The following is a 21948-nucleotide window of genomic DNA, read 5'->3' as shown; positions in this document are numbered from 1 at the left end:
ACAACTGAAGGTTTTCAAAATGGAAATAGCAGAGGGCAGGACATTCTGAAATACTCTTCAACAGAGCTGTTAGATATAAGGCAACTAATCATTTTTACGTGGCTAAACATGGGGTAAAATCATGTAGCAGCCAAGCAATAAGAGTGGAATAACATTCTTTAAACTGGGTTGATTTCTCCTGTAGAATGTTCTACTGAGTTATAAAAGAAAGGCAGGTAAGGTTTAATGACATAGCTCGTTTCTAGTCCAGAGTAAATCCAACAAAACTGTCACCTTACTTACTGAGCAATACTTCTCCCTAGCTGCATTAAGCATTCCAGCTGCATACCACCAACAAAGGAGTCATTCCAAAGGGGCACTACCCAGGATTTGGCAGAACTAACCCTACGCAAAGGGACCTGGCATCTGATCCCTTTTTCTGTATCAGCAAAAGTCTTTCTTCAAATTTCATCTCTCCTATCATTACCTGCCCAGTGATGGCAAAGGAACAACAACAACAGGCTTTGATGGAGGCTTTCAACTCAAAGGCATTGGCTGGCACAGACGCACCAGAGACCGCATTTTGTCTGGCACAATTCTACTTGTCAGGGATCAGGCAAGGCAGGGACAGGGGGACAAGGCAGAAGGCATCTCCTCCCCCAGCCTCAGCCTGCAACACTGACACAGGCAGAGAGAGTCAGGGAAGAGATTTGTCATGATGAACTTGCCATAGGTGGCTTTGGGCTTGTGCTGTCATAGGATGACAAACTCAGACCCTGCATAGGCTGCATCCATTTGGAAGTTTCCATGACCATGATTGCAATTTCAAAAGGAATTTCTATAGCAGGACGTTTCCATATTTCCCCCAAAGCAAAATCAGGTCATGACCATCAATCTCCTATGGATCTGAAAGGTTTCAGCTGAATATCTGCCCCAAGGACAGGTTTTTTCACTTTACTGGGCAAGAGAAATGAGTGGGAATATTTCTAATTTCCAGAAAAATGCATAATTTTTTTCTACAAATTGTGACATGAGAAACACTGCATGGAGATAAAAGGCATGTGAAGGATGGAGACGAATGCTTCTGTTTCCTGCACTGCACTTCCAGGATCCCAAGGTCCCACTGCAGCTCCTCCCACTCAAGAATTCACAATGCAGGAATTCTCACTGCACCACTACAGCACACTCCCAGTGACTGCACTCCAGGAGAGTCCACTGAGCCCATCAAGGAGTGAAACAAATTTAAAGAAATTCTGAAAGGAATGGTGTTTAATAAACCTTTCAAAAGGTCACCTCCGAGTCTAGATTCCAATAGTCATTTTAAGACAGACATGCCCTGTACCTACATGCATGTTCAGACTTCTTCTCTTTGATGCTGCTGCTTGATCGTGGCCTGGAGAAAATGGAAAACACAAGAACATATGAGGAGGGAGAAAGAGAAGGGAAGGAACAGGTGTAGCAATCCTTCCTTGCTTGGTCCCTCTGATGAAGGAGAAAATGCAACACATCAAGCCAACAAGATGCAAAGCTCATTAATTGTCCTTAAGCATTCAGTTGCTGCAGCCAGGCAGAGCTGGCCAAGCTCCAGCTGAAACTCAGCAGTAATTCCTCAACTTGCATCATAACTCCCCAGTTCTGCTGACTTTCCTTTTGGAGCCAAGGGGCTCCTACAGCCTCCCTCAAGCAGCAGGAGCTGCTAAGCTGAGACACGAGTCTGCATGGAGGGCAGCTACTTTGGTTCTGCTGACAAAGCTTGACTTTGCCTGCTTGTGGCTTTCACTGGTACCAGTCTCGTGCTACATGTGGTCCGAACACGGCAGTATCCTGAGAAGGATATTCCACCTCATGGCTGTCTCAAGAAGGAAAAGCCTTTTTCCAACTCAACTGCTAGGCAAGGGTATTCACATTGCACTTTCAATGCACTACCAAAGCTTTCCAGTTGGAATGACATTTTTGTGACTCCTTCATTATTGCTGTCCTTCAGATAAGCTACATTGACAGCTACATTTTCTCACATATATACAAGCCAATATCTTCCCATCAGGTACAGTACTATAGCTCTTCTCTACCTCCTTGCCCTCTCTGTTTTAATCCCAGACCTAAATATTAAACATTGATAGGATTTTACATCTATACCCAGAAAATATAGCTGGGTTCTCAATTCACAGTGTCGTCCCAGGCACAGAGAAATTATGCCTGACATTTACAGAAGCAGCACGTAAAGACAGAGACACCCCTCCAGCATCCAATATTTGGCCAAACAGAGTTTTCCGGTGCTGAAGTTGCCAGTCAAGGATCACAGTATTCAAAGATCTGCAGGATCCAGAGGCATGCAATACAGCTCCCAAATGACACCACAAACATTACAGAGGGAATCAATACCAAGCCCAGCAGAGGACCCATCTTCAGATGCTTTTAAGCCCTGCCTCCTCTTCCCCACCACCACCACCTCTGCTCTTGGGACACATGGTGTGGGGTTTGACATGGAGCTGGATCATCACGAATGGGCCAAATGGTGAATACACAGAGGTTTGCCTAAATACATGGGAGACAGCTGACTGTGCAAAGGAACCTCACAAGATGGCAAGAGGGAGCTGAACAGCAGAGTGGAGCAGCAGACACCTTGGCTTACCTCATCTCCTGGGACTCTTGGACATCCAGCTGCACAGAGCTGAGCAGAGACCCTGCAGCACTGCCAACACTGGGACTGACTGCCTTGGGTATAGGGGGGATCAAAGGCAGTCCCAATGACCCCTTCTTCATATCCCCACCTCTGGGATACAGCAAGGATGCCTGGAAAGAGTGGTACAGAGTGCTCAGATGAAGCATTCAGCCCTTCCTCACTGATGGCTGAAGAAATTTAGCCATGCTTTTAACTGGGACCTGGCAGGGAAAGACCAGTCAAACTGCTGGAGTAGCTTGGCCTAGCATGGGGAATGAAAAGGCAAGTGGCGAGGGCGTGCTCATGCCCTAGACTTGCCAACTCTCTCCTTGGGCTCAGTTCACTGCAAGTGTGGCTATGATCCCAGCTGGAATCCACATGTTTGGTATCACCATGTTCTGCAGTGCCACGGCCTCTACTGGCCTTTGGGATGGTATGGGAACAGGTTCAGATCACTGTTCTCTCCCTGCCTCTTAGGCACCTCACAGCCAGTGCTGATCTCCAGCCAAGTCCCCACAAAGCCATTCTGCAGGATGTCAGAACCTGCTTTTCTCAAGCCCCTCAATTCTTCTGCTGCTGCCCTTCCCTCTTACAGTTGCCCAGCAGCCTTTCAGCCCAGAAGCTGCTGAGCTCTCGCGATGCTCCGTGCTCTCCAGCTCCCACACCTCCATCATCTCAGGCTCACTGGCATTTAGGAAGTTCAGCAGAGCTCCCTGCCCTGCTGCTCTCTGGAAGGTCTCTGCCTGCCCAAATTTCTCCAGGGCCCCCATGCCATGGCCAGGAAGGGAGGTGGAGGCAGTGGAGACAGATGAACGCCCTTCCTCAGTATCCCATCATTTCTGGCACAACTAAAGGGCCAAATCAGGACCTGTTTGAACTGCAGTGGAAGGATTAGATCCTGTCAGGAATACATTGGGCCCTTCCTCAGCAAGGCTGGAATCAAGTACATCAGCCTTTGATTGGACATTCTGTTTGCCAATGCTGTTGCTCATTTGCCTCCTCCTGCACCCCATGGCAAACCCAAAACAACTGCAGGTGCTGGCCCTGCTGCAAAGGCAATCGTGTGCCTGGGCTTGGGGCTGCTCTCCCCATGGCCACCTCCCATCCCTTCTCTCTGGACAAAGCCATGCCAGAGCACACAGCTGCCCAGAAGCTGACGAAATCTAGAAATAGCATCAGAGACAACTGTGTAGAAGGCCATGGCTGTACAACTCAAAAGCTGAGACCACCTGGAACTGACTTTGTAGCACCGCCTGTTCTAGCAAACAACTTCTTCCTTCCCAGCCAGCCAGAGTTGACAGAATAAAAACACCAAGGCTTAGACATGGTTCAAAGTTACCCTTACGTTACTAAATGCAGAAGGATGGTTTCCCTTTTGGGCAACTTTTGCTGCCCTGACTTGCTTTTGGTGTTTTCTCAGCCATATGACAGAGGAAAAGCCATGACAGAACCCAGAAACCATTCAAAGACCTCTCCTGCTATTGGTACATGCTGAGGATTGTGAAGTCTGCACTACACACTCATTGCAAAGACAGCCTGAAGTGCAGTGTCCAGCTGAGCTCTTCCTTGGCTGAGCTGCCTCCATGGGCTTAGCCCACAGGAAAAGCTCTCAGACTCCCTCCTGTTGATGCTTTAAGTTTTAGCTTTCACTTTCCTCAGATTCTGTGCTGACTTGGTGTGGGACTCTGAACTTCGTATTAAGTGTTGGTAGGTTCTCTTCTCAGGGCAGTTAGACACAGCAATCTTTTTCCAGCTTAAGAATCAAGGACAACCATTACCCAAAAATCATAAACAATGGGAAAGCACCGGGAGTGGACCAGAAGGATGGGACTTGGTGACCTGAAGCTGTAACTGGACAATTAACCCCTACTATATAAGTTGACCAAAGGTTATAAAAGTGTAAAAACTCATGAGCGGGATCCATCTTGGATCCCTCCTGGGTGTAGCCCGGGCCAGGCTCTTGTACTGCCCAAGGTGTATCCTTTTAAGGCCTCTTAATTATCACCTACTGTATTCCTTTAACTATGCGTGGTCTCTCTTCCAGATCAGCCTCTCTAGGAATCACTACAGTGCAGAAACTGAAAATCTATCACACAGGACTTAGCTTGGTATCCTTACCTCACTCCCTTTTCCCTCTGAACTCAGCTCCGCACTGTTTCTACTGATATCTTTGTAGCCAGTGCCATCTTTCCCTTTCTCTTCCTCTCCACTGCACATTATGATTGGCTTGCAGGAAGGAGAGCCCTTCCGGATGGGAGGCAACGGCTTGGAGGGAAGGAGCATAGAGGGAGGTGACCCAGAAAGATTCTCGGCAATAAAGTCACCACTCAGGCCTGCAAAGTGGGAAAACAAAATGTAACAGAGGCTGCAATGTAAACCTAAAACATCAGAAGCTCCATGTTTCATGGGACACATTTCCTGGAAACTTTCCTGGAAACTTGCTGCACAGGGAAACATGCACCTGACAGCAGCCACCTGAGGCAGGCCACAGGATACCCTGAGCCACTTCCACAGATCTCCCAGGGGAACTCCCTGGCCGCTGGGCTGCCCTGGGACAGCAGGGAGCCCAGAGCCCTGTGCTTCCCAGCAATGGCTCAGCTGCACATGCAGCCTCCTGCTCCTCTCCCTGCCCCACAGCTCAGCAGCCCCACAGCTCCACGGGGCACTGGCAGCAGCACAGCTCATGGCAGGGGGCACCTGCAGGGCACAACTGCTCCCTGGCAATGTGCACAGGCTCTCCAGGCTGGCACAAGACCCTTCCTCCCACCAGAGAGCGGCCCAGCTCCCACCTTACCTCTGTGGGAGGCTGAGCCAGGCTCACGAGGGAAAAAGTGAGTTAGGTGAACTCCCACCTTTACAAACAATCATCTAATTGATGAGGAATACACGGGAGTTTTGAATTAATCAGAAAATCACTTTGTGGTTTTTTGTTGTTGTTGATGTTTTTTCCATGAAACTACCATCACTGTAATTCCTCTGAACGGTATGGAGCTGGCAAGCCAGGAGAGAGAGCTTCTACTCCTTTCCTTATGTATTACTCATTGCCCATCAAGTACTTTGGGATCCCTTTCCTTCCAAACAGTTGGCAAACCACAGTGATCACAAGTATTTGACAATTACACCTAGGAAGTAGTTGTTTTCAGATGCTAGTTTTCAGGGCCTTTGTTTCTCTAAGTCCCACTCGGTTCTGGGTTGGGTTTTCTTGGTTGCTTTTATTTTGCTTTACAACAAAGGAAGTGATGGTACAAGAACAATGGCACCCCATGTTACAAGTAAAGGAAGCTTTGCGCTCCCCATTACATATCCTCAGTATTCAAGGAGCCCAAATCTTTAGGGAACAAATTAGCTTTCAAACGTTCCACTTCTGCTCAAATACTTGTCCCGTGGGTTTTATTCCCTGCTTTCTTTCCTGCAGACACACCCAAATCCAGTATAAACAAGACCTGCATCAAAACATTTCTCATCATGGCAGTTAAAAGCAATTCAAACTTTCCTTGATGGAAATGGAAGACGGCAGATCATAAAAAGAAGAACATCCTTAAACGAATCTTTTATTTATCCATAGAGAATGTACAGGTCAATTTATGAAAGCACAACAGGTAATATTTAACGAAATTGCACATTTCTAGTCCAAAATGAATCCAGCAAAAACATCACCTTACTTACTGAGCAATACTTCTCCCTAGCTGCATTAAGCATTCCAGCTGCATATCACCAATTAAGGAGTCATTCCAAAGGGGCAAAACCCAGGATTTCTCAGAAATAACCCAGAGCAAAGGGACCTGGAAATCTCATCTGCTTTCTTCATCAGCTAATTATGTCTTCAAATTTCATCTCTCCTATCGTGACATGCTCCAAAATGGCAAAGGAACAACAACAACAACAGGCATTGATGGAGGCTTTCAACTCAAAGGCATTGGCTGGCACAGATGCACCAGAGACCGCAGTTTGTCTGGCACAATTCTACTTGTCAGGGATCAGGCAAGGCAGGGACAGAGGGACAAGGCAGAAGGCATCTCCTCCCCCAGCCTCAGCCTGCAACACTGACACAGGCAGAGACAGTCAGGCAAGAGATTTGTCATTGTGAACATTCCACAGGTGGCTCTGGGCTTGTGCTGTCATAGGACGACAAACTCAGACCCTGCATAGGCTGCATCCCTTTGGAAGTTTCCATCTCCATAACTGGAAAATTCAAAAGGACTTTCTCTCACAGAAGGTTTCCCCTCTTTCTCCCAGAGCAAAACCAGGCAATGGCTTTGATAGTCCATGACTCTCTTTCAGATGTCAAAGGTTTCAGTTCAGAATCTGCCTCAAGGAAATGTTATCTCCTTCAAGGGCAGGAGGATGGATTGAGAGGATTTCTAATTTCCTGATAAATGCCTTCTTCTTCTCTGCTAATTCTGACATGAGAAAGACTGCATGGAGATAAAAGGCGTGTGCTGGATGGACTTTTCCTGCACTGCACTTCCAGGGCCCCAAGGTCCCAATCCAGCTCTTGCCACTCAAGATTCACAATACAGGAATTTTCACTACACCACTGCAGCACACTCCCAGTGACTGGGCTCTGGGATAGTCCACTGAGCCCATCAAATAATTCAAATGAGTTTAAAGAAATTTTTAAAAGAATGATTTTTAACAAAGCTTTCAAAATATCACCTCTAATTCAAGGTTCTAGTAGTAATTTTAAGACAGACATGCCCTGTACCTACCTGCATGTTCAGACTTCTTCACTCTGACGCTGCTGCTTGATCGTGGCCTTGAGAAAATGGAAAACACAAGAACATATGAGGAGGGAGAAAGAGAAGGGAAGGAACAGGTGTAGCAATCCTTCCTTGCTTGGTGCCTCTGATGAAGAAGAAAATGCAACACATCAAGCCAACAAGATGCAAAGCTCATTAATTGTCCTTAAGCATTCAGTTGCTGCAGCCAGGCAGAGCTGGCCAAGCTCCAGCTGAAACTCAGCAGTCATTCCTCAACTTGCACCATAACTCCCCAATTCTGCTGACTTTCCTTTTGGAGCCAAGGGGCTCCTACAGCCTCCCTCAAGCAGCAGGAGCTGCTAAGCTGAGACACGAGTCTGCATGGAGGGCAGCTACTTTGGTTCTGCTGACAAAGCTTGACTTTGCCTGCTTGTGGCTTTCACTGGTACCAGTCTCGTGCTACATGTGGTCCGAACACGGCAGTATCCTGAGAAGGATATTCCACCTCATGGCTGTCTCAAGAAGGAAAAGCCTTTTACCAACTCAACTGCTAGGCAAGGGTATTCACATTGCACTTTCAATGCACTACCAAAGCTTTCCAGTTGGAATGACATTTTTGTGACTCCTTCATTATTGCTGTCCTTCAGATAAGCTACATTGACAGCTACATTTTCTCATATATATTCAAGCCAATATCTTCCCATCAGGTACAGTACTATAGCTCTTCTCTACCTCCTTGCCCTCTCTGTTTTAATCCCAGACCTAAATATTAAACATTGATAGGATTTTACATCTATACCCGGAAAATATAGCTGGGTTCTCATTTCACAGCGCCGTCCCAGGCACAGAGAAATTATGCCTGACATTTACAGAAGCAGCACGTAAAGACAGAGACACCCCTCCAGCATCCAATATTTGGCCAAACAGAGTTTTCCAGGGCTGAAGTTGCCAGTCAAGGATCACAGTATTCAAAGATCTGCAGGATCCAGAGCTGTGCAATACAGCTCCCAAATGACACCACAAACATTACAGAGGGAATCAATACCAAGCCCAGCAGAGGACCCATCTTCAGATGCTTTTAAGCCCTGCCTCCTCTTCCCCACCACCACCACCTCTGCTCTTGGGACACATGGTGTGGGGTTTGACATGGAGCTGGATCATCACGGATGGGCCAAATGGTGAATACACAGAGGTTTGCCTAAATACATGGGAGAGAGCTGACTGTGCAAAGGAACCTCACAAGATGGCAAGAGGGAGCTGAACAGCAGAGTGGAGCAGCAGACACCTTGGCTTACCTCATCTCCTGGGACTCTTGGACATCCAGCTGCACAGAGCTGCGCAGAGACCCTGCAGCACTGCCAACACGGGGACTGACTGCCTTGGGTATAGGGGGGACCAAAGGCAGTCCCAATGACCCCTTCTTCATATCCCCACCTCTGGGATACAGCAAGGATGCCTGGAAAGAGTGGTACAAAGTGCTCAGATGAAGCATTCAGCCCTTCCTCACTGATGGCTGAAGACATTTAGCCATGCTTTAAACTGGGACCTGGCAGGGAAAGACCAGTCAAACTGCTGGAGTAGCTTGGCCTAGCATGGGGAATGAAAAGGCAAGTGGTGAGGGCGTGCTCATGCCCTAGACTTGCCAACTCTCTCCTTGGGCTCAGTTCACTGCAAGTGTGGCTATGATCCCAGCTGGAATCCACATGTTTGGTATCAAGTTGTTCTGCGGTGCCACGGCCTCCACTGGCCTTTTGGATGGTATGGGAACAGGTTCAGATCACTGTTCTCTCCCTGCCTCTTAGGCACCTCACAGCCAGTGCTGATCTCCAGCCAAGTCCCCACAAAGCCATTCTGCAGGATGTCAGAACCTGCTTTTCTCAAGCCCCTCAATTCTTCTGCTGCTGCCCTTCCCTCTTACAGTTGCCCAGCAGCCTTTCAGCCCAGAAGCTGCTGAGCTCTCGCGATGCTCCGTGCTCTCCAGCTCCCACACCTCCATCATCTCAGGCTCACTGGCATTTAGGAAGTTCAGCAGAGCTCCCTGCCCTGCTGCTCTCTGGAAGGTCTCTGCCTGCCCAAATTTCTCCAGGGCCCCCATGCCATGGCCAGGAAGGGAGGTGGAGGCAGTGGAGACAGATGAACGCCCTTCCTCAGTATCCCATCATTTCTGGCACAACTAAAGGGCCAAATCAGGACCTGTTTGAACTGCAGTGGAAGGATTAGATCCTGTCAGGAATACATTGGGCCCTTCCTCAGCAAGGCTGGAATCAAGTACATCAGCCTTTGATTGGACATTCTGTTTGCCAATGCTGTTGCTCATTTGCCTCCTCCTGCACCCCATGGTAAACCCAAAACAACTGCAGGTGCTGGCCCTGCTGCAAAGGAAATTGTGTGCCTGGGCTTTGAGCTGCTCTCCCCATGGCCACCTCCCATCCCTTCCCTCTGGACAAAGCCATGCCAGAGCACACAGCTGCCCAGAAGCTGACGAAATCTAGAAATAGCATCAGAGACAACTGTGTACAAGGCCATGGCTGTACAACTCAAAAGCTGAGACCACCTGGAACTGACTTTGTAGCACTGCCTGTTCCAGCAAACTACTTTTTTCCTTAGCAAGCAGACACAGCTGATGGAATACATATCCCTGACACAGCCATGGTTCAAAAATACATGTAGGTTATAAAATCTAACATGCTTGCTTGGCCAGATTGGACAGCATAAGCAGCTTGGCCTGATTCTTGGGCTTTTCTCAGTCATAAGTCAGACAAGGAATTATGACAGAGCCCAGAAACCATTCAAAGACTTCTCCTGCCATTGATGCATGCTGAGGATGTGAAGTTTGCACTACACACCCATTGCAAAGGCAGCGTGTTCTCAGACACTTCCCAGAAGTGCAGTGTCCAGCTGAGCTCTTCCTTGGCCCAGCTGGTTCCATGTGCTCACACCACAGGAAAAGCTCTCTGAGCTCTGCTTACAGTGCAGAAAGTGAAAATCTATCACACAGGACTTAGCTCGGTCTCCTTACCATCTGTTCTTTTCCTTCTGAACTCAGCTCCCTGTTATTTCTAATTTTATCCTCGCAGCCGGTGCCGTTTTTCCCAGTCCCGTGCTCTCCTCTGGACACCGTGCTTGGCTTGGTGGAAGGAGAGTCCTTCTGGATGGGAGGCAATGGCTTGGAGGGAAGGAGCATAGAAGGATTTGCCAGGGAAAACTTCTTGGCAAGAGGGTAGCCAGTCAGGCCTGGAAAGTAGAGATATAAAACTGTAACAGAGGCTGCAATGCAAACCTAAAGCATCTGAAGCTCCATATTTCATAGAAGACATTTCCTGGAAACTTTCCTGGAAACTAGCTGCACAGGGAAACATGCACCTGACAGCAGCCACCTGAGGCAGGCCACAGGATCACACCCTGAGCCACTTCCACAGAGCTCCCAGGGGAACACCCTGGCCTCTAGGCTGCTCTGGGACAGCAGGGAGCCCAGAGCCCTGTGCTTCCCAGCAATGGCTCAGCTGCACATGCAGCCTCCTGCTCCTCTCCCTGCCCCACAGCTCAGCAGCCCCACAGCTCCACGGGGCACTGGCAGCAGCACAGCTCATGGCAGGGGGCACCTGCAGGGCACAACTGCTCCCTGGCAATGTGCACAGGCTCTCCAGGCTGGCACAAGACCCTTCCTCCCACCAGAGAGCGGCCCAGCTCCCACCTTACCTCTGTGGGAGGCTGAGCCAGCCTCACAAGGGATGAACTCATTTAGGTGAAGTCCCATCTTTATCATAAACACGTCTAATGGGTGGGGCATTTGCAGGATTCTTGAACTTTGGAGAAAATTTCTTAGGTTTCATTTCTCAAGGACCTAGCCTGTGAACTATTCCTCTGAACACTATTGAGTTACCATGGCTGAACAGAAAGTTGGATGGCTCCAATGGGAAGAGGGGGAAAAAAACTCCTTCTCTAGTGTGGCTTCTGTGAACACCCAATAAAGACCCACACAGCTGTGACTGCTGTTTCTGCAAACTACAAAGAGCTCTCAGCAAGCAGGCAGGACTTGCTGGCGTTTTCATAGCACCTTAATATCATTCTCAGTGTTACACCCAATTAGCAAGCAGAGGAAGAACAGGAAATTTATCTGTTGTGAGACCTGACATTGGTGGCAAACAAAGGAACAGAACTTGCGTCTCATGACCGTGTCCAGTTTGTGGTCAGCTGTGGCCACAGTCCCTGTCCTGACTGAAAGTTTGAGTGATTTGGCTACTGTGAAAAGAAGAGGACGCTAATGACAAAACATAATGAGTAAGCTAATGAGAAAATGTTGTGATGCCAGGGCTGTCCTGGCAAGATCACCTGTAGCTCACAGCCACCAACTCTGACACAGAGCCAGAACTGACCACCATGGACCAATTTTCCCGGAAATCTGGTGGAATTTGTCTCCATTTGACTCGGGCCTTTCAGCTCCTTTCTATCCTCACCTTTTCCTTCCGTGGTCTTTCCTTTTCCAGTAAAATCCATCTTTGAACCCGTGCTTCTGTCTCGCAGAAGTACCTGGGGTTGAATTTGGGAACTGTCTCGGAGCAGACGGCGATAGGAGCCCGGTCCCCAGCCCTAGAACAAGGTGGGGTGACTCCAATCGCCAGCAGTCGGCACAGACAGGCAGAGCCAGACGTGTCTCCTGCCACTGTGTCCGTGTCAACCACAACCTTCACAGCCCCTTGCGGGGCTGCCCCTTTGTGACGCGCTGGCCCGTGGTTCTCTCGTTTCCATGGCCACAGAGCCCCCACCCCAGCTCCATCCCTTTCCCTTCCCTTCCCAAGGGCAGCCAGCCCTGGGCCCGGCCAGGCCAGGTCGGAGGGTTTGGCACTGTCTAGGAAGTAGCCGCTTTCCTAAGCTGCTTTTCAAGGCCTTTATTTCTGTAATTCCCACTCCGTTCTGCCTTGCAGCTTGTTGGTTGCGGATTTTGATTACTTCTCTTCACAACAAATAAAGTGGTGCCTTCCCCTCAGCAGCCCTGGGGATGTTCCTATGTGAAGCCATCTGTCTCACACGGTTTTAGACAATTTAAAACAGAACACTATGGATAAGCCGTCTCCTCTAAAGTGTTCCAACAATCCCGTTTCCAGCAAGAGGAAGTGAACAGTAAGAGATAAAGGTGGAAAAAAGGCCTGCCTCACCGCCCACACGGCCTGGGGGAGAGACAGCTGGGCCCCGATCTGGCAAGGGCCCCAACCTCGGCTGCTGGCAAAAGGAAAAGGAAAACCACCAGCCCACCACTAACACTACATACAGCAAACGCCAAAAAACAACCTTACAACCAAAAAACTCATCTCCGCTTTCTGGCCGGGCCCTACAATCCCAGCCCGGCCCCGGCGCAGCCTTAGAAGGCTCCTTATGGTAAAGAGCTCCGGCCGCCCCACCTAAAAACAATCACAGAACCCTCTCCTGCCCTGGCAAAATATTAACTTTTTCACTGCCCAAAATATGACTTTACAAATACTTTATTCTCTGTCCTGTGGAAAAAAAAACAGAGAACCAAAATGATAATATGTACAAAAACAGCACAAAAAACACCAAAATCAAAGTATGAGAAGAGTCAAGTCTCAGCTGAGGGAAGGAAGACATAGACTGAAATTCTTCCCTTTTTTTTATGCTATAGAAAAGAATCCGTTGTTTCCCTATAACACATAAAAAATATGGGGTGGATTAAAGATTCTAACTCTAGATGTAAGAAGAAGCGTTGGTGTTAAAATAAACCAATGTTAAAATTGCTGTAAGTGCCCTAGGTTTAAATAGTGAAAAAACCCCTGCTTCTCCCTAGGGAAGAAGAAGAAAAACACCCTCTATTTTTAAAAGTGGAGTAAGCTTTTGTTTCAACTATTATAATCCTTTAAGTGTGCCTCATAAGTTGATATGGTCCTCAGTATTAGTTATGAATTAAAATGTTAGTTGAGAAAAAAAATATTACATAATAACCAGATCTCTATCCTCCCTGACGGCTAAACACTAGAACAGCAAGACCACTTACAAATGGTTTCTTATGAAAAATCTCTATAGGCTGAAGAATCTCCTCTCTGAAAGAAACAAGTAAATGACTATTTTAGAAATGGTAAACTAACTGAGTTGTTCTTTGTATGCTGTCAATGCAAAAAAAACAAATGTGTGGAAAGAAGAAGAGTAGTCTGAAGTTTTATTCTAATTTTTCTTCTTCTTTTTTCCCCTATAGTTTCTGGTAATAAAGTTTGTCTTTGTATTATTTAAAGCTAAGCCTGTTTTATCTTCCTCCTAATCCTATCTCACAACTAAAAACATTCAAATTAACAATCCAAAACCACTACACTAAAGCAGTATCTCCACCCAAACTCAAACTGAACCCAAAACACCCCACTGTGGAGACCCTAAAAGGCATTCCCTAGTTAGGAAGACACGAGAGGCTTCTCTCATAGCAAGCCCTGTTCTGTCATGCCAATGTAGCCCTGTTCTGTTCCCTGGGCCAGCCCCCTGCCCTCTCCCTGTCTCTCAGTTTTTCGGTCACTCCCACCCTGTTTCCCTGTTGGCTCCCATGCCCTAACCCCACCTTTGTGCCACCCCCATGTCCCCTGGTAAGTGCTCCCTGATGCTCCCCCTGCCCAGGACACCCATCTGCTTCAACCTGGACCCTCACCCCGACGTTCCCCTTTGTCTTTGCCTCTGACCCTGGACTATCCACGCAGTGGCTGAAATAAACATCTCCGTGGATCCCATACAAAGGCCCTTGCTGCTCCTTTACCTGCAACCATCTTAACAGCTATCCAGGCTACAACACCTGGGGAGACAAAGGAGACAAGAAGGATGTCCCAGCTCCCAACATTTCCTTTATCCCTACAGTAGCTGTACTCCAATTACTGCATACGAGAGTTTTACTTGATCCCTTTAATGCCAAGGGACCATGAAGGACTTGAACCTTGTTCAAGTCCAGCCTTGCCTGCCTATTTTGGAGTGGAGGGCAAAGATGCAGACAACTTTGGGCGGGGGTAGAGCTGAAATTGCATTTTGCTGCTTCTGATTTCCTCCCTGCTTTTGCAGCAGAGGGACATCTTTGTCCCTGCAAACCACTCCCCTTTCCAAGTGAAATGTGGGCCTGGCTACCAACTCCAGGTTCTTGAAGAGACTGCTGCGGTTGGCAACAGGAATTGTTGCTGAACTTTTTGTGTTACTTAAACCCCCCCCACCAATTCCACCAAGTGGATGAGGAAAGAGGCAAAGAGATTTCGGTGGAAGAAGGGAGGCCAAAAGCTTGAAAAAAGGATGAAAGAAATGCTCCGATGATGATGATGATGTTAGTAACATGAATGATTTATTTTTGGCAGCAAATGAACACCCGCTGCCGTCCAGCCCTCCCAGACTGGCAGGTCGAGCGGTGCCGTTTCCATGGCATGAGCTGCTGGTAGCCTGGGGACAGAAACCAGAAAGCCACGGTCAGTGGCAGCAGGCTCCTGTCCCCCCTGTCCCACCATAGCCTATACTCAGGCCAGGCTGCTGGCTGTGCTCAGAGCCCAAACCTCCCAGCCCATTCCCTCCTTGTTAGAGGAGAGCAGCGTGGCAGGACACGCTCCACCTCTTCTGCTCAAGCATGGCACAACAACCTCCTCAGCAGCTGCAAGAGCGACATTCTCGTGTGCCTGCTGCCATTTGCCCTAAGCCCTTCTGCCACCCGAGCTGTGGAACCGGGTACCCACCTCTGGAGACCTGCTGCCAGGAGAGGAGCCGATCCCACACAAGGTCCTCATCCTTTTGCAGGGGACATCCACACCGTGGACCCTCCCCGGGTAGCACCTGCATGGGATGCACTCCAGGGACGGTACCGGTGCTTCTCCATCTGGTCTGGACACAAGCTGCAATCTTTCTGGAAAAAACAAAGAACAATTGCATGAAAGTCATTTCAAAACAATACCTGGAAACAAGAAAAAGCACCAAAGGTTGTCACCGTTTCACAGGACTGGGGAAGGTCTGACCGCTCTTTATGATACTAAAATCTCTCCAGTGGTGGGGAAAAACCCTACCTTTCCCACCTGTATGCCCACCCCTTCCTCAAGGGCCTGCAAAGCAGAGCAGCTGGGCCATGGCTAAAGAACCCGTCCCCCTCTGCTGCTCCCCATCCACACGGATGGACGCTTATGTCAGGCCGGATGCCCCCACCCCAGCCTGTGCCATGCTGGCAGGAAGAAGCTGTCAGTGAGGCCAGGAGCCAGCTCCCCTTCCACAACATCCATCCCCTGCCCCACCAAAAAGCAGCTGAGCAGTTGGCAGAAAGATTAATATTGTCCACTGCCACCCCACGGGGAACCACCGGCACGTGGCCAGGCTGAGCCCTGCCATGCCTGGAGGCACGAGCATCCCCCCACCCCTGCACCGCCTGGGGACTCATCTTGATTTCGTCAGGGTGCAGAGCGTGTCCTCTAGGAAGGGGCTGCAACCAAAGCCCATCAGCTTTGCCCTGCCAGTGGCCAGCTCGAGGACGGCGTTCTCCAGCTCTGCGCTGATCTCCAGAAGAACACGCCAGATGTGCCTTGGCTCGCGGGGACATCACGAGGCCATTGAGCTGCAGGGGGATGTTTCCCCTTTTCCACTCTGTGGCAACTTCACTGCACTGTGCCACAATTTCTCCAATAGGATGGGGAGCCCTGAGCCGCTCCCTCCACAAATCGCCGGGGACCTGAGGAAGCACCTCCTTGGCTGTGCTCTCTGCTCCATGCCAGGGCCACTGGGAAATGCTCTGGGGAATTCTTTGAGAGCCACGAGACACGAGCAGCTGCTGCTTGCGGGCATCCTGGATTCTACTGTGCAGAGGGATGGATCTCTGCTGTCTCCTGGGCCAGGTGGGGCTTCTGCACCCAAGAATGTTCTAAAAGGTCATCCAAGGATGGCCTGTCTGCAGGGTCCATGGATAAGCACCACCTGATCAGGTGCTGGCACTCTGCAGAGAGAAACCAGAAACTGCTGGTCAGCTCCTGTCCATGCTCTCCCAGATTTCACAGTGCCCACAGCACACTAAGAGTGCTCAGAGCTGTTCGCACAGCTTCCCATCCATCCTCTCTTCTGGAAGAGAGCAGCAGAGGCACACGTGCCGCCTCCTCCAGCTCAGCCCAGGAGATGAACCTCCTCCCCAGCTGCAACAGCAGGACACTTATGTGCCACCTGCCCTCTCCCAAAGCCGTTCTTGCTCCCGTGCCTTGAAGGCCCATCCCCACCTTGAGACACCCGGGGCGGGAAGAAGAGCTGTCCCCGGACGATGTCCTCTCTGCTTTTGAAAGGAAGGTGCCTGCACACCAGCTGATAGAGCAGGATGCCCAGGGACCAGATGGTGGCTGGCTGGCCATGGTAGCGGCCAAAGAGGATCCACTCCGGTGGGTAGTACTCCCGCGTTCCTATGGCACACGGGCACAGCTCATCAGGCCAATGCTGATTGCTCCCTCCCAGCCACCTCCTGCCAAAATGCAACTTGGCTGCAGCCGGCTGAAGCAGCATTCCCCCTCCCTCCCTCCCTGTGTGTTCCACCTGGGGAAGCACAGGGGAGAAGCTCCACTGCCCGGCTGGGCCCCGGCTTTGGGCTCACCGGCCATCTGGGTGTAGAACGTGTCCTGCAGGATGGTGCCGCAGCCGAAGTCGATGAGCTTCGCCTCGCCGGTGGCCAGGTCAACGAGCACGTTCTCGGCCTTGATGTCGCGGTGCAGGACGCCGCGGCTGGTGCAGTGCCGCACGGCCCCCAGCACCTGCCGGAACAGCGCCCGCGCCACGGGCTCTGGCAGGAACCCCCCCGCGTGCAGCAGGTGCCAGAGGTCCTGACAGCGCTCCGGACGCTCCATGACCAGCGCGAAGCCGTCGGGCAGCTCGAACCAGTCCAGGAGCCGCACGATGCCGCGGAAGCCGGGCCACGACGCCATCCAGAGCAGCACCAGCTCCAGGGGCACAAGGGCGCCGTCGTGCTGCGGGGGAGCCGCCATGCCGTCAGCGGCGCCGATGCTGCGCTCGCCTTCGCCACCCCCTGCCCGGCGCCACCGCAGCTCCCATTGCCCATGGCCCGGGACGCTGCGCGGCCCCCGCTCGCTCCACGCTCGCTCCCATCGCAGCGTCCCGGCTCCCACCCGGCCGGGCCTGGCCTTACCCCGCCCGCCACGCCCCGCCGCCTGCTCCCGCTGGCCCCGCTCACTCACCAGCCGCGCCCACTCCAAGACGCGGTCCCGGGACACTCGCTTGATGGCCACCTGCAAGCCAAGGCGAGCGGAGGGCTCAGCTCGCCGCCCGCCGCTCGCCGGTCGCCGCCCCCCTCCCCGCTCCGAGCCGGCCCCGTCTCTTACCGGGACGCCGTCGGCGAGCCGGGTCCCGGCGTAAACGCTGCCGAAGCCGCCGCTCCCCAGCAGCGGGCCCTCCCGGTACAGCTGCTCCAGGGGAGGCTTCTCCGCCCGTGCGGACGGCACCGCGCTCTCGTCATTCTGCCCGGGGCACCCGCCCGCCCCGGCCGCCGCTGCTTCCCGAGCCGCCCCGGGCTCCGGCGCCTCGGGGCCGGCGGCCGAACTGCCGGGCGGCGAGGCTCGCTCGGGGGAATGCGCCGGCGGCGGGGCGGGAGCCGGGCGGCTGCGGGCCAGCTGTGGGCGGAACCGCGGGAGGGGCCTCGGTCGGGGCCGGGCCAGCGCCAGGCCCCGCGCCAGGCGGAGCCAAGAGACGGTGCTGCTCCACCACCGCCACCAGTGCAGCGAGGAGCTCGCCCACAGGCTCTTCAAAAGGTGCCACAGGCGGTACGGACTGAGCCCCGCGGAGGCGGCACCGCGGCGTGCCCGACAGGGGCGGGCAGGGGGCCGGCTCGCCCACGGCCGCCTTGCTGGGCACGGCATGAGCCGGGCTGGGAGAGGCGCAACAAGGACGGGACCGAACGGGATCACAGGGAGTCTGAGAGGGAGAAGGGCACGGAGGGCGAGCGGGAACTCGAGCGGAAAACCGATCGAAAAACCGATCGAGAGAGGCGCTGCTGCTGCTGCTGCTGCTGCTGCTGCTGCTGCTGCTGCTGCGGAGCCGCCGGAGCGCGCGGCCGTTCTGCCGTTGCCTCCGCGAACCCAACGGAGGAGCCGCCGCGCGCCCCGTGGAACACAGGAAACAAAGTAAGAATAAATGAAGCTAATTCCTATTAGAGAAATAGCCAAATAAAGCAGTGGAGGCGTAAAGAAGACTGTTGGCTTGTGGCTTTCTTGTTTGAGTGAGATGAAGCATTTTGTGGGGAAGAATTGCCTCTTCTGACAATTTTGCCAGTGTGGGCTGGAGCGGAGCTTTTAAATTTCAAGTAGCAAAGAGAAATCGTGTCAGTATTGTCATCCCTTTTCATTCTCTGCTGAGACACTTGCAGGCTGCCCAAAGACATCGTCTGCAATATGGAACTTGGACCCAAATGGATTGTTAAGTGTGTCTGGATGTCACCAAATCTATGGGAATGACAAAAACTCTCCAGCAATATTTTTAGTGTTAGAGAATCTAGGAACAATGATATTCTGACCACGATGTTGTTCTGGCCGGGATGTGAAACAGAAATAATTTAATCCACACGTAGCCCTGGTGTGCACAGAAATTTTGTTTGTTTATTTCCTGTCAGTGTTAGTGGCAGAAGCATCCATTGCTCAGTTTGGGAAGGCTGACCCCTGACATGGACTCTCCTCAACTGTGTCTCTGCCTCTGACACTAGAGAACACTGAGTGCCTTGAGAGCTCGTGTTGCCTGTGGAATGCTCCAGCTGACTGCCACCAGAAGCTGTGGACGTTCTTTTGGTATCTGATGCAGAAAAGGAGTTCTCCATAATACCATGCTACTTAAACCCACATTGGGATGCGGCTGTGTAGTGGCTCACCATGAAGCAGATTGCCTGCTTTGTCACTGCCAGCCCTGCTGATCCTGCAAGGGACCCTAGTGTATCCCATGCCTGTTTTGCCTGCAAGCAAAGCTTGCCTTGCCTTAGTAGTGTGGAGTAAATAGAGAAGTAATAAAATGGACAATTAAACAAGTTACTTTGGAGGAGATCCTCCTGCTTTCACACATCAGCCCTGCACCTCATGCTCCGTATCCTAGTTTGAATGGACAGGTGTGTGCTAGGGAAAAAGCAGGACCTTCCCTTGAAATGGAGAAAGTAAAATCCTTCCCACTGAGTCAGTATAATTTTGAAATCAAGAGGTTCTCAGGGAAAGATAGGGGGACAGGAAGAACAGTTCTCTACTAAATATATAACAAGGCCAATCTAAACAACAATAACTATGAAATTAACAGGAACCCAGTCACAGTTCCTTTGGTTGTGTGCTCTTTTCCCCCCTGGTGCAGTTACCATCGCCATTGGCAGTGAGCTCTGGCAGGTTCCCAGTGGACAGGGCAGGTGTGTGGATCCCTGCACAGCTGCAGGAGAGCTGGGGGTGATGGCAGCTGTGTCCCAGATGGGAAGGGTGGAGGAGAGACTCTGCTCACGAATCCTTGGAGCAGTGTCGGTCCCGGTGCTCCAACAGGATGCTTGGAGATAGCAAACTGAAGCAGGACAGCATCCTGGCAGGGGTGTGAGGTCCAACACCAGAAGAGGCAGCTCCTGGCACTGGGATGGCGCGGTGAGGTTTTCCAGCTGCCTTCCTCCTTCCAGAGCCAAAAAGGGGTGAGTACCAGTAACTGCCCCCCCACGCTGCTTTACCTGCTTCGAATCTCGTGGCCTTGGCCTCCTTCCCCACACTGGCCCCGCCCTCCCAGAGAAACACCCAAAAAAAAGGGAGGCTCTCCCTTCCCCATCTCAAGGTCTCAAGGACCTGGCCATCCTTAGCATGTCAATGGGAAAAAATATAAAACTATAAAATATAAAAAAACAAAACATACCACCAAAAATATACACAATAAAAAATATAACAACAAAATTATTAAGATAGAATCAAAATATATTTATTGAAACCTACAGATAACTATCAGAACATATGTACATCTGGAACTATACAGGCTAATGCATAAATCCTTGTCTTCAAACGCTCTTTGGATAGGCAGCAGCTTCTTCCTGGGCTTGCAGGAAAGAGCTCTTCTGGACAGCAGGAAAGGACTTTGTGGGTAAATGCACAAATGAATGTCCAGAGAAAACTTGGTGGAAACACAGGAGCCAGGCAGGTCTGCAAAATGGAGACACAAAATGTAACAGAGGCTGCAATGCAAACCTAAAGCATCTGAAGCTCCATATTTCATAGAACACATTTCTTGGAAATTCATAAACAGCTGCCCAGGGAAACATTCTCCTACCATCACCCTCTGGAGGCAGGCCAGGGGCACACCCTGAGCCACTTCCACAGAGCTCCCAGGGGAACTCCCTGGCCTCTAGGCTGCCCTGGGACAGCAGGGAGCCCAGAGCCCTGTGCTTCCCAGCAATGGCTCAGCTGCACATGCAGCCTCCTGCTCCTCTCCCTGCCCCACAGCTCAGCAGCCCTACAGCTCCACGGGGCACTGGCAGCAGCACAGCTCATGGCAGGGGGCACCTGCAGGGCACAACTGCTCCCTGCCAATGTACACAGGCTCTCCAGGCTGGCACAAGACCCTTCCTCCCACCAGAGAGCGGCCCAGCTCCCACCTTACCTCTGTGGGAGGCTGAGCCATGCTAGTCCTTCACTTTGTCCTCAATCCAGAGTGTCTTCAGGCCCCTGAGCATGCCATGACTAGGAAGGGCAGTGGAGAGAGCAGGGGCAGATGCACACCCTTCCTGAGTATTTTGTCATTTCTGGCACAGCTAAAAGGTCAGAACCGCAGGTGTCCATCTCAGCACTTGGTCAACTTGCTGGAGAACATCAAGCCTTCACCAGCCCAGGATGTTGGAGAGGTTTTCCTGGACATGTGGGGGCTGGCTGGCAGCACGCTTCTTCAGCTTGGTGCCCATCACCTCGTAGAGGGCAGAGGCGAGCCTGGTGACCACCGTGCGCACATTGGCGCTGCGGACAGGCAGCGCCTTGTTCTCCAGGAAGGACCAGAGCACGGGCAGGGCGTAGCGCTGGACCACTTCAGGGCTCCTGGCATAAACCCCTTCCACAAGCACTGCCGGGACAGAGACACAAACTTCTGAAACAACAACCTTAATGCAAACAAGGATCCACCTCGAGATTTGCTTCTTGGAAGCCTCTCTGGCTAAGAGCAGTGAAATAGCACACAGAGCCCAACGATCCAGAAATGGCCAAAGCAGCTGATCCTCCCCAAAACAGAACCACCAACACCTCAGGAGTACTGTCTCCAAACAAATACTTGCACCTGTGGCAGAACTTGTACCTTTACTGGATCATTTCACAACCTGTTTCAACATCAAGAATGACTAAAATGTCAACTTCCCTTTCATTTCCATTAGGAAGTTGTCTAAACCCACACTGAAGATTTGGAAATGCACCATGGAGATTCAATTGAAAGGTTTCTAAGAAAAAGGACAATTCCATCTTTGTGACCCTTGATGTCAAAGTGCCAGAATCCAATCTGGCTCTTCCCTTTGCTCAGTGGCACACAGCAAAGGGCACTATTAGACCACACTTCCAAACTCCAGCCCACCAGACATGGGTGCTGCTTGACAGCTGGATTAGAAACATCAGTGACTAGCTGCTGTCTTTGGCACAATGC

General features: G+C 51.2%; 1 protein-coding gene across 1 annotated transcript in view; it reads right to left on the bottom strand.

Annotated features, from left to right (window-relative positions):
- Positions 1–4273: 4273 nt before the first annotated feature.
- The window catches only part of LOC134042038 (serine/threonine-protein kinase pim-1-like), a 51035-nt gene continuing 33360 nt past the window's right edge, over positions 4274–21948 (bottom strand). Inside the window, exons 2-8 of the mRNA XM_062489112.1 lie at positions 17658–17824; positions 17514–17564; positions 16916–17285; positions 16551–16727; positions 16158–16276; positions 4760–4906; positions 4274–4357 (exon numbers count right to left, since the gene is read on the bottom strand). Coding sequence (XP_062345096.1) covers positions 4274–4357; positions 4760–4906; positions 16158–16276; positions 16551–16727; positions 16916–17285; positions 17514–17564; positions 17658–17824 — 1115 coding nt within the window. The remainder of the gene's footprint in view (positions 4358–4759; positions 4907–16157; positions 16277–16550; positions 16728–16915; positions 17286–17513; positions 17565–17657; positions 17825–21948) is intronic.

Source organism: Cinclus cinclus, chromosome 3, assembly GCF_963662255.1.
Source record: "Cinclus cinclus chromosome 3, bCinCin1.1, whole genome shotgun sequence".
Lineage (NCBI taxonomy): Eukaryota > Metazoa > Chordata > Aves > Passeriformes > Cinclidae > Cinclus > Cinclus cinclus.
This window is presented reverse-complemented; position numbering and strand designations above follow the sequence as displayed.